The following is a 15,904-nucleotide window of genomic DNA, read 5'->3' as shown; positions in this document are numbered from 1 at the left end:
TGAATACTCCCGCTTCCTGTGGGCTGGTGGCCGGCCTCAAACAGCCTGTGAACAATCCTCCTCCTATCAGGGACTCTGTTATAGCTTTATTGACTAACAAGCTGGGGTCATTTTGGTGTTAAAGAGATTGAGAGAAAATCAAGTTTCCCCCCTCACCTCCTTCAAACAATGAACTCCCGCCTGATTGCAAACTTCCCAAAGCACTTCAGCAACAAAACTTTGCTATCGTTCCTTCATTTTTGATGACAGCAAGCCATTGTAAACGCTGATTAAAAATACTCCACAATGGCCATTAAAGGGCCATTCTGTGTTCCTGTGTGTGCAGGTAGGTTGTTCCCCTTTCTGTTTTACCGCACCCTCCATTGGCTCCAATAGAGATAACAAGTCTTAATGCAACAGCAAACAATCCAACGGGGCGCTGGGGCCAAAATGATTAATGTGTCTGATTAGCGAGCTCACAAACTTATCGGGGAAGGTAAACGGTGCGATTGGGCGTGTGGGCTGGAGGCCGTCAGCTCATATCAGACCCTTTTTGCCTGCAGCAAGACTAATTACACTAATTAATGGGACAAGCTGATAACTTCAACAATTGTGTACCTGTATAGGAGGGGGAGCTGCACTTCAAGGTACCCACACATAAACATATATGGTGTGCAGATGAAATGAGCCATGCATACACTCAGGTAAGTTTGTTCGTTTTTGTCTCCAAGTTCGGATGTAAAAGCCCTCTTTTATTTAGACTTGTAAAAAGTAAAGAAATTAGTCCCGTTGTTGTGTTGAGCTGTGGAGTTAGGATGAAAACACCTTTTTTCTCTTCTAGGCGACTGTTCAGGGTCTTTGAGTGGTGGAAGGGTCAGATCCAGGGAGAAAGCCAGGTGACTGGGGCCCGGCACATCATGAGTCAGGTCCAGGTCCATCACAGAGGATGGAGCCAGAGGCAGCGAAGACCAAGATATATTTAGATATATTTATGTGTGTATTTAATAATAATTGATAGTCCCACAATCACAGGTAAAATGGACATATTGCCACATCATTCTGACAGGGATGTTTAGTTCTGTTCTTGTCAGCAATTAGGAATAACATCTACCTCTCACCTCCTAAACTTAATTCCTGCACCAGAGCCAAATTGTCAATAATGAAATTCATATATTCTATTACATGTGGAGAGTTTTGTTGAGAGAGAGGTTTTGTCTACACTACTGTTGATATATTTTTTAAAGAAAACTTTACACTGCTTTTAAAAAATAAAATTTCTGTTCATGCGACCTTCCTTTGACGGAATATCACCATCTAGACGTGAACACAAAAATGACTACAAAGGATAATTTCCTGTTTGTATGAATGGTTACATATGATTTTTTATATACAAATTGCACAACCTGTTACATTAGCATGTATCTAATGGCAAAAAAGAATAAAACTGGTCCAAAGCATCTTTGTGCAGTCGGTGAAGGTTCAAAAGTGAGAGAGCTAAAAGATCTGCAGAGTGGCTCCTTTAAATGGACTCTACATCCAGGACACCTAGTATAAAGATTAGTCTCACACTTTCTTGACAGTGCATAACAAGCTGTCAAGCTCCAGAGTAAAACTGACAAGAGAAAAGTGTCTGACCAAAATCAGTGTTGAATAATGACATCGAAACTGATGATTGATCGATGAGTGAAATTCTTGCGTCTTTGTCTCTCCCTGGTGTTTATGGTCTTTTACAGCCATCACCTCTTGTGTGAGGCGGATTCTATGAATACCTTTTTGCCGTTGGTTCTTTTGTGTTGCTGAGCACATCTCAGATGAGACATGTGTGTGTACAGTCGCACATTGAGCCCCTCCAGCAGCCATCGAGAGCTCATTCATTCATGCTTGGTTTGGGGTTTAATGTTTGACTTGGCTGCTGACACATTACTCACATGTGTTCCGGTCGATGTCAGCTTGTTTGTCTTCCAACAGTAAAAAACAAAAAAACACAGCGAGGTGAGCACAGGCTACACCTGTGTCACCCAGCCTCACCCAGTCAAGGGTGAGGCTGTTGGGACATACATTACTGTAGTTTACAAGCTACTGTATTTGCACAGACCAATACAATTGGCAATAAAAAATATTAAAAAGATAAAATGCTGCATGTAAAATGCAGGCCAGACGACAATCTTCATTGAACCTGGACACTCAGTCTGGATTGGATATTATTACAACCTGTCTGACAGGGCTTCCTGTTCCCACTCCTGACCTCTTCTTTTCACCCATCTCCCCATTTCTCTCCTCTCAACCCAGCATCACTTTGCACCCTGAGGCTTCCTCCATATAAATATATTGGGGGAAAAAAAATCTGTTTTAAAACGAAAACAAACTGTCCACACAAGTGTTATAACTCTGCATCAGTAATAATCTCTGTTCATACCAATACACCCCAAAAGTATACCATTCAAGTACACTGGGCATATGCGTGCCGGTATAGACAGGAAGTACATTGTCTACTCTGTTGTAGCTTAAGCCATTTTCAGACATGAACTGTGGAGGATGTCCAGAGAATTGTGTCCAGACTTTTTCCAGAGTTTGCCTTTCACATATGAACAAGACAGCAGGAAATTCTTCAGTCAGACGCATTAACAACAACACAGAAATCTCTGTGAACAAACACGTGATGTCCTCCGCAGAATTGATATGTTATGTCTTGTGCCCTCACCATCCTTCACCCGAACACCCCAGAGACTTCTGTGTCGTTGTTAATGCATCATCAGAATTTCCAGAGATTCTCCGGAGTTCAGTGCATGTCAGAAAGCAGCTTTAATTTCAGAAAACTACCAGGAGTAAGTCTTTACAGCATTTTATATTCACAGCGGGTAATGGAGCCGTGACCGATAAGATAATCAGGAAAAAAATGCGTGTGACAGCATTATTCATCCATACTAAAACGCAGCCCCAGTGTTTTCAAACTACAACAGAGCCAAAGGCATTTCCAAACTTCTCTATTTAAGTCACAGAAAAACTCCAGAGTAGTTTTCTTTCAAAACTAAAACGTAGTAGTGTGGATGTAGCTTGCGTCCAGTTCTGTCAGAGGTTTCTTCTCGTCACAAAGCACTTGCTGATGGGGTAAAATATTGTGTTTATCTCCATCTCTTAATGTAAGTTCTTGACCTTGCTCTGTATTAAGTCTTAAGATAATGCATGTTATGATTGGGACTACTATACATAAGTCAAATTGAATTGAATTGACAGCTCCCGCCCAGGTGTTCTCCTCCTATCTCCTGATCAAAAGCTAATACCTTGTTCAACATCATGCCAAATGAGGCTATTCGCTTGCTCATATTTTAATGAGGGCAATAACAACTTGTTAAATACAGGCAGGGCTAGAAGCTACAGATAAGAGTCATAGTATCTGAGAGATGGGGTCAAGGGTTCATCGTGGGATGCTGGTGCGGCCAGTGCTGGCCTGGCATTGGCTAAAAAGTTGGAAACTGCTGGTTTCGAACGACTCCCTGCCTCTAAGGCTGTGTTTGTTTGCCGTTGTCAAGGGAGGCTTGACAAAACACACGCACACTCAAACGCACGCACAGATTCAAAAAGATCGGCCAAATGCTATCAATAAAGCTGGATGTTTGCTTCAGTTTGTAGTGCTGGGAGGCTGCAGGCACAACATTGGCATAGTGCAGTACAAACAGAGTGAAATGCCATCAATAGCTCATGGCTCACAGCCTGCTGGGCTTCAGCTATGACATGTTCTGCCTTTAGCTGCTCTAAATGAAGACGAGGAGACACAGATGGCATCCATTTGATTCTCTCCATGTAAGAGTGTTTCAAACAAAGCCTCCCACTCAGTGGCATCATCCCAGACAAGAGGCAATGACACATGACAGCGAACAATCTTTAGCTATTATCGCCACAATGGACCCTCATCATTTTCACAGGCTCTCTAGTAGTTAGAATGATGGATGTGCTGATGGTTGTAAAACAATGTTCCTGTTCAGTAGATCAGCCTGTAACGCTGGATCCCGCTGTGGCGCCGAGCCAACACGAGCCACACACTTACTGTAGCTCGGACGCAGTGCTATGACCAAACGTTGTCATTAAGTGTACCTCTGTGGGGCCGTATATGGTGCCACTGCTCCAGTATAGCAAGGCTGTTCACAGTGCAGAGAACAAAAAGCCTCCTTCATATAGGATAGGGCTATAGGAATAATGTTTTCACAGTGAAATAGGGTAATAAGGGTGACATCATCCGTACAGGCCTTCAGAGGCCAGGAGTGTTGTGGGAAGAGTGTTGTTCACAGAACAATGACAGTGACTGTGTACAGGAGAGCCATCTGTGGGAGCACTTCCTATGAGCTCAAAAGGAGTCTTGAGGAATTCTCCACTGCCCTGATAATTCACTCATATGCACTTATTAGCAGTTATTGAGGAGCTGGCAGGCAGCCATTAGTGCCACCAAAAAACCTCTCTCATCTGAGGCGCAAAGTCGTTCTGACCTTCCTCTTTCACCAACCTGTGAATGTTGTAGAGTTTCCCAGCTCGTCCTCACTGACCTGCAGCTTCAAGAAATGTTAGCCAACATGAAGACGCTGTTCTCAGGGTGCTTCCCAAACACTGAAGACACAACTGTTTATGTTTCTGTCTCCTCACTGGCCTCACCTCCTGACCTCCGGGCCACACTCTGGTCCCCTGCTTCTTTCCAAAGTCTAGACTTGACAAACACATAGGACTGGAGCCATCGTGTTAGGTCTAACACCTTCGCATCTTTCCATATGTGCTTTAGGAGAGGTTTGGCTAAGCCATGGACTAAATGGAAAGAGTGCCAGAGAGATATGAATCTTGTCACTCCGCTAGCCAATTCCCCAAATATACAGTTTTGGTTGGCAGCCGAACATTTTTAAAATCCAAGTTTTCCAGGTCCAATGACAAATTTCAGTGTATTCATGTAACTGCAAGAGGCTTGTAAGCTTTGTTGCATCTTGAACGATGTAACAAAAACACAACCAAAAAAAGCTGTTGAATGTTGATCCCCACACTAAACATTTTCGTGTTAAAACACATCAACCCTTCCCATCGACGCGTAAACTCCTGGGGTCCACACTTTCAGAGCCCCTAAAACTGAGAAATTGGAAAAACACAGCTGACTCCATTTTAGTTTGAAAAATCTGGTTCATTGATGGACCGCCGGTTTTAGGTAACGTTTTCAGGCATGTTGGTATGAACAGGGATTAAATCAAAGAAACCGTTTTAGTTTGAAAACGCCATATCCAAATTAACACGTAGTAGCATGGTTGAAGCCTGAGTAAATAATTGTAGCCGATAAAGGATGGGGGTTCACGCATTTTCCTGTTCGCCAAGAAATCCTAATTTCCACTTTTAGTTGTCCTGACAAAGATCCATATGTAGACATCTGTGAACATGCATACATAACAACCTGTAATGCCGTAATGTAATTGCAGTGACACAAGCTGTATTTCGCTCGTATCCAGATCTTGGCTCCTCTCCTCTTCCTTTACAGACACAGATATGGGACAGCAGCCATCTTACTCTCCTCCTCCCCCTCCGTCTTCTACTACCCAGCTCTTTTCTCTCTGCACAACTTCCACACCATGTCGCTGCCATGAAATCACTCATGATTTGTCCATTGATGGAGTTGTCCCGCTGCTCTGATGTCACTCAAAATCTCCCTCAAAGCCCATTCCCAGTAACCACGTTACAGGCAGAATACATTCTTCCACTGCTCCCTGATCGTCCACTGCTTTTCCTTCTAAAGACGGGGTCCCGATTCAATTTTTGCATCGATCTCGTGCAAAAAAAGGGCAAAGAAATCAGATCAGGAGAGTACTAAAAGCTTTCCTCTAAATCAATCAAAATACATGAATAAGTTACTTTTGACTTAGTATGTTTTAGGGGATATTACCTTTATTATGCCATTTCAAGTATGAAATCAAAAGAACCATAATGTAGAGTAAAACTTACCATAATTTTCAGTCAAATGGCCGCGCTGTAGCCTATGCAGAGATAATGATATAATGGCTGGTTGGAGGCTCATACATTACTGACCTGATGGAGAAACTACGTCTAAATAACTGATTGGTTTCTGATTGATAGACTCATCCATTCTCTTTCAGAACACTGGCTGTGAAAACCACACACAGGCTTTTGTGTATGACTGTAGGTGTGCTCATGAGTCGTACCGCGGCTGATCAGTGGGCGGCAGCCCCCTGGCTCCAGGTCCGACTGTGACGAGGCCCGGGTAAATTCCTCACCCCGGTGCCCAAGTACTTAGACTTGTCACGGCCAACTTTGACCAACGATTTCTTGAAAGTAAAACCATATGCATTTCGTAGCTTTGAGGGGTAGAATTCATGTGTGTGCATTCATAGGGACAGAGATGCATGTCTGCCGAACCTGGACGTGCGTTTAAAAGCATGAGACGAGCTGCTGACCATTGATGCTTCAGCTGTAGTTAGCTGCTAAAAAAATATAAAGCTGGAGATACAATTTTCTGCACCACGGCTGCAGCTACATATGTCTGTCCATCGGCCAATTTATTATCCACCTGACAGCATGTCTCATTTTGTGACAACTTCTTACCCGGCGCCGGACAACAGACAGAATTAACTTGCAGATTAAATGTTTGTGACTACTATTGATTTATAGATTTGAACAAAAGTGAGCCGTGTGCGTGCATGAGTGAGTGTGTGTGTGTGTGTGTGTGTCAGTGAGGGTGTGTTCCGATGGCCTGCATTAAAAAGAGTAATAACCTCACAGATGGTGAGGGGCTGGTCCGGTGCAGGCAATGTGATGGAGAACAATCCTTGAGGCTTGATTGCTCAAGGAGCACAAGGCAGACCTGACAGGGGGAGGGGTATCAGTAAATGTGTGTGTGTGTGTGTGTGTGTGTGTGTGTGTGTGTGTGTGTGTAGGGTGTGTGTGTATATGAGAAGTGGGAGGAGGGGGTTGTTTAAGTTTAACTAGGCCACTGCTACCCATTACAAGGCCGACAATGTGGCTTGTTCCACACACACAGAGTAGATCAAATCAAATTTCATACGCTGCTCCTGGGTTTCATCTGTTTGATTCATCATCAGTATGAGTATGAGAGAATCATTTGCATTCTTCCTCAGCAGCACATTCATTCCTCCCTGTGGAGAGATGATTCAGTATTATATGGATAGGTGCAAAAGTCAGCCAGTGTAAAAGGACAATAAATCCACCTGTCACTTATGCAAAGTGATGTAAATGGGGTCCCTGATTAAGACACAGAGTCATTTAAAAAACAGGGACTGGAAGAACCTTGACACACACTCACTCTCTCTCACACACACACATTTTGATAGCTCCGTGTATTTCATGCCCTCTCTCACACACAGACGCACACACACTCTAAAATCCCCCACCACCCCGCGCCTGCCACTAGAGCAGTTTATCAAGTAATTATTGTTTGATTACAGCGTTTCATTATCTGCACTGATTGAGTCACAACCGACGGCAAAGGTCAAGCACCATTAACGCGCTGCTCCCGAAACATATTTCCACGCCGGCCGCATGTTTGCCCTCCCTCTCCTCTGAAAGGGCTAATTGCAAATGCATTTGTTTGAGGAAGAGGAGAGGAGACCAACCGCTCCAATTTCCCCCAAGTCCCACTGAGACGGAATACCAATGCCGCTCAAAGCCAACGCACAGCGACAAACACAACACCCAAATATACCCAGATACACATGGGAGCAGTTTGGGACCATATCCAAATCCATATCGTACTTAACAACTGATACCCATCAAGCACAGATCTAAACAGCTTTCATGAAACCATTTTGGACAAAGAGGGGGGTGACCGACTCCTTCGGATTTTACATATTAATAATAACTCCTTATGGCCAAGGTCTGGTGAACACGATCACTGCATTTACCAACATGTGGCTCTGTCCTGAGGCTTCAGATTTGCTCTATTCATGTCGTTTCATTCTATCATTTCCTAAAATAATTTCCTAAAAGTGAAGTATATATATATATATATATATATATAAATAAAGTGAAGGACTGAGTGTGCTTTCATTAGAAAATTATCCTTGGCTGAATAAACTATTAAAATCCCTTATTAAATATTTCTTGAAACAACATGTGTAGTAACAAAGTTGTTCCTAATGGCTCGCGAGTCATTTAAAAAATAAATTGTTTTCCACAGGATTGTTATTATGTCATTAATGCTGCTACATAAAATCCATAAAGAAGACACATTTTGAAACTACCAGTAACAAACCAGAAGAAGTTATTCTCTTATTGGTGTACAAGTGGTGTATTTGTATATTTTGAGAGACTGTATGATATTATCTTTGAAATAAAAACATCTGTGTTACAGGCCCATGGAGTCCTTTTCTTCTGTTTGGTAGATGCGACTCAACCTTTGGGCATAATCACTTCTCATCTCAATATGTTATTGAAAGATATGTACTATGTTTATGCATTCGTGTAAATGTTAATAAATGTAATTATTTTTTAAGACATTTAAAATGTAATGACATTTCAAGATCAAATACGGAATATCTAAAAATTCACATGTCGTCACACAGTGGCTCAAAACGACGAGACTCAACAGCCCTGATCTCCAAAGATGATAAAGACCCTGAATGTTTCCAACTATAAATTCTATGTTATTCAACAGTTAAATAGATATTTCACTGGAAACCAAAGACAGCCAGCCCTATGGAAGGGGAACAGTCAGTGTCATAGGTTTACAAGGAATTCGTCCTCTGGGGACCTTGAATGTCAACATTTCATGTTGTTGAGATTTTTCACTCAGGACCAAAGTGGTGGAAAGAAAGAAAGAGAGACAGACCCACCGGCAGTGCCTCACAGAGCCATGCTGCTCAAGTGGCTAAAAAGATGCAGGACATGATATCATTGCTGGAACGTCAGAGAGTAGGATCAAATTTGAGACACTATTCATCTCCCCCGGACACAAGCTATGCCAGGTATACACAGGGCCTGAGACTAGTGTTGGGTTGTAGATGTTAGAAGTATGAACACAAAGTTGTCATACCTGGGTGGGAATGACATCTCCAGCTCATGCAGCCGATCCTTGAACACCAACAGCTCCTTGTCAAACACTAAAAGCTATGGAGAAAGAAAAGAACAGGAATAAAGAGAGAAAAGTTTAAATGATTTGTTCTTGTTTTTACTTTGTTACATATTCAGTGAGACTGAATTGCGATTGGTCAGCCGCAAGTATCTGCAGGACCTTGATAGCATGGCTGCACACCACGATCACCACTGTGCAGACTCTCACTCCAAATGTGCAAGATGGCAACGCTGCTATACACAATATTTAAGATGAATGTTTGTACAATGGGAGGACGCGGAAATGCGTTGTCCATCTTTATCTACAGTCTATGGTATAAATAAAGAGTTTTCCACTGTAGACTTCTGAGCAGTTCAATGTCCTTCTGAGTCCTTTTTAGGTTAAATAATGTGTGAATTCCTGTTTTGAAATTGTCTTTAGAAAAATGTATAGGGTTTTGCCAACGTGAAGAAACATGTCAAGACAATTCCCTGACAATTTCAAGTCTGTTTTGACTCAGACACTTTAATTTGATGTGTCATCCTAACGGACACTTGAAGTCAATACTCTTCTATCTCCAGGCCTCCGCGAGTTGTAGATACGAATACGATGAAAAAAGCAGAATTGAAAAGGATTTTTTGGGCTGATTGAGTTACATCTAACACTGCCCAAATCTGACAGCAGCTGACCAGTTGTGTGCGTTCCTTCTGGGTGGGTGGGTGGGGCTCTCCCCCCCGCACTAACCGTGCATCTTCACACTCTTCATCAATCATGTCTCCTCACCCAGCTGTACTCTCTCACTAGAGTGTACACACACACTTTCCCCAGTTTCCCCCCTTTCACAAAACCCATAAATCATTAGTGAGAAGTGCAATTAGCGGCTGCTTGTACACATTAATTATCTGGGAGATGAACAGGTAGCTCGGGCACCTGCATGACTGCCTCACTGAGAGACTGACAGTGACGTTTCCCAGCAACCCTGGCGGACTTCGCGGCAGGCCCACCCTTTCCTTTCAGACAGGAAGACATCAGGATGGAGGCGAGGCATGTTCGGTTAGTGGTAAATTGGGCTATTGTGCATGTTTCAAACACCGGGCTACAATTATGGCCCGACGAAGACCTCATCCTGAAGTAAGGCAGCTTGACGTTAATGACATTACATTGGTGTAATACATGCAGCGATGTGTTGACGGATACATGATGAAATATCAACGCGGTGCACACGGGGAATGTTCGTGAAGGACGTTCTCGCCAAGTGGAGACATGGGAGGAGGGAGGTGGGTGTCACACGAGTATTATTACATCAGCAGAAGGTAACTACAGTCTTCCATCTACACTGACATATTTATGTTGTGCATGTGTGACAATCCACACATTGTTTGTTTCCACGTGACCGTCAAGTACGCCCGCAAATATGCCAGAGTCCAGTAAGTGTGTTAGCGATGACGCTATGTGATTGTGTGTGTGTGTGTGTGATTGTGTGTCAGTGGTGTAGAACAGTGGCCATTACTTGGAGGCAGAGGGGCCTCCCAGTCAGAGTCTCGGAGGTTCAGGAGGGCAGATGTGTGGCATTCATCAAACTCACACTGCCGGGGTCACAGGAGAGACTCACACACTGTGGATGAGGGATGGCAGAGCAGGGGATGCAACCCCACGCTCCACTGTACACCCCGTTTTACCATCCACCCTCTAGTGTGTGTGTGTGTGTGTGTGTGTGTGTGTGTATGTGTGTATGTGTGTGTGTGTGTGTAGTCTGTGATGCCTTTATCAGTTTTAAGCGTTTAAAGAAATCTGAAAAAACGTTGTCAATAAACAGAATATATATTTTATAGATTAAACATATTTTATATCCATAGTAACACCGTATATCTATTTTTGACAGTACGTGTCAATTAAGCGCTTTCCCTTCTCATATCTGACCCACTGTTTTTTTTTCATTAGTTATTATTTGATTCATTATTTGATTCATTACCTGTAGAAATGCAGCTAGATGATTAAGCTAAAATAAGCGTCACCTCCCACTGTCTTTCAATATTTTAAACTGACTGAAACATTTGTCTGAATACTTCTACCAGCATTGATGAAGGCATTCCACCCATGATGCCACGGTATAAAACTATTACCTAAAATTACATTGATCTCATCCCATTTCTGGACATGCTTCCCCCTCCGTTCCAGGTCTAAACTGTCATCTCTGTAATTGTTGTCCGACAGTTATCTCTTGTCCACTTCATATTTGCAGTTGTCCAAGCCGGGCAGCTCCCAGGTAATGGAACGTCAGCGAGAGTCATTTGTTCCCCGAGTTTGTCCTTCGGGCGCCGTCTCTTCTCGGGCCTGGTGCAGATTTAACAATGCACTTAACAGCTTTAAAGACAAAAGTCTGCAAACAGAAGTCTCCTGTTTGCTATAAACGCCACAGATTACTGTTCAGGAAAGACTGTTACACGATTGGTTGTAGCGCATATGTGCTCTGGACCTATTTTGAGGGAGATTTACAATTTACTGTGAATCCTCCTGCACAGAGCTAAGTAAAAGCCAGATACCTGCAAATATGCATGATTGAACAATTGCTGTTCAGTTCAGTAGCAATGAATCAACAATGAACAATAACTTTGATTCATTTTAAAGACTGTTTTTAATGTATTAAAGAAAATTACATATGATGATATTTTAGAGTTACAAGAAACTTGTCAGTGGTGGAAAAACTGTGAAATGTCATATCTTTATTTAGGTCATTTCTTTGCTGAAGTTTCTTGTTACTTACTGGCTACAGCTGATATATTGACCCAGCTGATTTATCAGTGAATGTGTGTGTGTGGACACTATATTGAGCTGCAGCCTGGGACAAAGGTATTGGGATGTTCAACGTGTGTGTCAGAGTTTATTTAGCAATGGATGTGCGTACCCAGTCCTAAAATCAATAATTTAGACTTTTGTTTATGTACACATGTGTATCTATGATCACAGGTGCGATTCTGTTTGTTTGAGGTAAATCACCTGGGATTATGAGTGTGTGACACAGTTTAAACAGCAGGGGATGAGCAACATATGGCTGTGTGTATCTACGGAGTGTGGGGCTTAAGTGACTGTTGAGTAATTCATTCAGGTGAATGGAAAAGCCTGCGGCCACAAATTTCACGCTACATTTCATCCCAGGTCAATTAAGCATAATGCTCTGCCGCTCTGGTAGGTCAGTAGTAAAAAAAAAGAAAAAAAAAGAAGCTTATATTGGTTGGAGGCCTCATGACTTTGTACAGCCAGGATAAGGCAGAGATGACCTTGGGCGTCGTTGAGGAAGTGGCGCGAGATGCTGCTGCTCTGGCAATATCACAGAGGGACAAAGATGAAGAAGTGTCTGGGTGAAAACTACCCTGTCATAGGCTCACATTTCTGACTGCTTGGATGATCAGTGCGCTCCTAAATCAAAGTGGTCGTGATGGTTCACAGGCAGGAAGTTGAAGGAGGGGGAAAAAAGAGGGAACATGAGGTCTTTGGCCCCCAACTGTCCCTCCCCTCAGCGTGCTGGCGGACCGTCCACCACCTGTAATTGTGCTTTGATTTACGCGTTGTCAAATATCTCCTGTGACAACACCTGCCACCATTAAAACCCATCAATAAATGTTGGGGTGAAAGGTCATTTAATTTGATTTTTACACCTCACACTTGGCTTTCATTGCAGGGGCCATATTTTTCCTTCTTTTTATGGCATCTTCATTATTTTGCCTGGAAAAGCGATAAACTGTCACTGACGGGGAGGGGGGTGGAGCTGATTGGTACTGAGAGCGGCCAAACCAAAACCAAACAACACTGTGCTCTTATTTTCATGTCTTTTAAAGCATGTAGTAGAGGGGAATGAGATTAGATGAGGACCGAGTTCTGATATACTGATCAGGAAATGACGACAAACGGCTCTCCACACACTTTGGACTTTTGCAGCACAGAGACATTGCTAGAAGATTGGAATATCAATGGGATTATCGACTAAACAAACCTGGGCAACGGCAGCTTACTGTGCGTGTGTGCTATTCTGATGAGGCTAAATAAGCAGTCGATACCCTCCTGAACTAGAATAGAGGACAAGCTAAAGGAAAAGACATATCCCCAATGCAGAATCACTTTATATAAGCCTGCTTTAAATCCTTTAAGGTCAGATTTCATTAAGCTCGGCTTCTGCATTGCCACTTAGGCGCTTTGACGGGGTAAAAAATGAAAGAACTTTTGATTTGAAGCAGCATTTGTTCTTTTTATGTCCCTCTCATGTTTAAACTGGTCTCTGGGCTTGTGAGTAATGCGGAGGACGACGCCGCCGGCATGACAAGGAGAGGCAGGCCAGACAGAAAGGTTCATCACTTACTACAGCCAGTACACAAACACACCCTCCTCTCCCGCTCCCCCATCTGCCGACACCACGCTGATAAAATTACAATAAAGAGATACTGAAACTAAATCAATGGGGACGGCCCTGTGGGTGTGTGCTCCCGGAGAGGGAGAAAGTGTGCGGATCCGAGGGCGCACACGGCACAAGCATGCACGGGGCGCATGCGTGCACACCCCCATACACACTCCTGTCTCTCCGCCGGAGCAAGGCCCCGCGGTGCCCCTTGACGCCACGAAAGCCCAGAAAATGTAATCTTCCCAAATACTCATCAGGGCCCTCCATCGTGCCGCCGTGACAGCGCTGGGGATAATTAATTATACAATTTCGATGGGAATATCGACTAAACAAACCTATTAATCATAGCAAAAGTCAATAGGCATGGACACATTCAATCATGTCCTGGCCAATGATTACTCCTCTCAAAATACAATAATTATTTTCAAGAGCTGCCTCGAATTAAATTTCTGTCAAGCCGGTACAAGTCTCACAGTTGATGAAGGATGCGATGGATTTTTCCCCCCCTTCCCCACTGGAGGAGTGTGAGGAGGAACATTTATCCTTTTGGAAAGGTAGTTTGTTTTATAAGGATCATAACATGGTGTGTTTAACTAGACCATGACCATCAGATTATCTCTGATGCCCCCATTATGTCATCCATCTTGTCTGCCTCGGTGGGGGGGGGGGGGGGGGGGGGGGGAGGAGGAGGAGGAGGGGGAGGAGGAGGAGGGAGAAGGAAACGAGGGGGTGCCTCAGCCTCCTACAGCTACTGTTACACATTCTGCGTATTTCTGCAGATCACATTCAGTGATGTCTAACAGTACAATGTGCAGGGTCAATAAGTGCCAGCATCTCTGTCTTCAGGCTACATCTTTTATACCAATTATATTGTCCTAATGTAGTTTTGGTCGGAAACAAACGTTTAAAAATCAATTATCAAATGAATGGGCATGCAAACATTTTTTTTTACATAAACTATATGTAGATTTTATATGTAATTACCTACAACACATAATCTACACTAATATGCAATGCATATCACACTCATAAAACAATAATTGAGTTGAGATATGGCACATTAATAACCTTGACCCTAACCTAGACAACCATTGGGTTAGATTGAAGAAATCAATATTACCATGAATAAGGGAATTTTGCACAAGTAATATGGAGCAAAAGTGCAAAATAACAGCTTTCTGAAGGTTTCAGAAATTTAACCTTAAACCTTTTTAAGACCATAATGAATAAAATTTAAGATCCATGTCATGTACGAGAGATGTGAAGGAATATCGAAGTCCAAGAATTACACTTCCCCATAATTGAGTTCTATATACTACTAAACAAAACATGGAGACGTTACAAACTATGCATGCAGCCAAATTATTAAATCATTTTAAAGTCTGATGGAGTAGTGTTAACGTAATTAAGAACTACCTAAAAATATTAAAGACCTACTACTTAATATTTGAACATCTTTCACAGACTACAACTGAGTTTTTAAGGCCTAAACTGTCACATGTGATAAAACAAATCTTCAATCATTAATTAACTCGACTCAACAAATAAATTAGAATCCAAATTTAGTTTTACAAAAAGGATAATACGGAATTATTTCCAAGAGCTTCTACTATGTTTTATATAATGTGTTCAACAGTGTAATAAACTCTATGCTTCCACTCTGTCAGGACTTGTGGCTTCATGGACCATTCTGTTGATGTGTAGGTGAGCGAGTGTGTGTTCAAGGTTCCTTGGGATTTTAACAAGATCCAACTCTGAACTACTTAATGTAATATACAGCCATATAAAAGTGGAGGAGTGTGCCGGGTGTTTTTCTTCTGCAGACACTTAAGACTCACCTCATCCACACTCAAGTCTCATTTAAAAGTTAATCCAAAGACATTTGGCCCCTCAGCAGGGACAAAGAGACCGTGTGTGGGGCCAAATTGAAGTGAGGGCATCAACTTCTGCATGATGAAGGTTCAATAGCTCCAAATGACTTGTGTTTATTTTACCTTTAACCTTTCTGTACCTGCTGTCGAAACCAACAAAGCCTCAAATCAAAACGTATAGCTCATTCTCTTATGTTCTGTGCAGGTCAGAGATTCAATTTCAAATCTGTTGTTACTGTACAGTGGAAAAAAGGCTATAAAGCCAGTGTAAGATATCAAATTTGTTACAGTGAGAGTAGGGATTAAAGAGTAGATGAATATATGCAGGGTTAGGAAGCACAGGGGTGACTTACTGAGGTCCCATTGTTTTCCCGGAAAACGTCCTGGTTGACATAATTAAAAAGCTTCTTCTCAAGCTGAAGAACCACCTAATCAAAGACGAGAGAGAAACGGAGCTTTGATTAATACCAATCCGAATGTGGACTTCACTTTGTAATTAGAGCACTGATGGGAGCACTAATGAACAGCGCTTTGCTGCAGTGGCAGACAGCGCTGTTCATTCTACACTGAGGTATCCCAGCACTTTATATCACATGTTAACACAACCTGTAATAC

At 42.6% G+C, this 15,904-nt stretch overlaps 1 protein-coding gene across 1 annotated transcript in view; it reads right to left on the bottom strand.

Moving 5' to 3' along the window:
• The window catches only part of LOC128453551 (inositol polyphosphate-5-phosphatase A), a 146,161-nt gene that overhangs the window by 11,399 nt on the left and 118,858 nt on the right, over nt 1-15,904 (bottom strand). Inside the window, exons 11-12 of the mRNA XM_053436510.1 lie at nt 15,643-15,717; nt 9,008-9,081 (exon numbers count right to left, since the gene is read on the bottom strand). Of these exons, the coding sequence (XP_053292485.1) occupies nt 9,008-9,081; nt 15,643-15,717 (149 nt within the window). The remainder of the gene's footprint in view (nt 1-9,007; nt 9,082-15,642; nt 15,718-15,904) is intronic.

The sequence above is a fragment of the Pleuronectes platessa genome, chromosome 12, assembly GCF_947347685.1.
Source record: "Pleuronectes platessa chromosome 12, fPlePla1.1, whole genome shotgun sequence".
Classification (NCBI taxonomy): domain Eukaryota; kingdom Metazoa; phylum Chordata; class Actinopteri; order Pleuronectiformes; family Pleuronectidae; genus Pleuronectes; species Pleuronectes platessa.
Note: the sequence above shows the minus strand (reverse complement) of the source record. Positions and strands in the feature narration are given on the sequence as shown.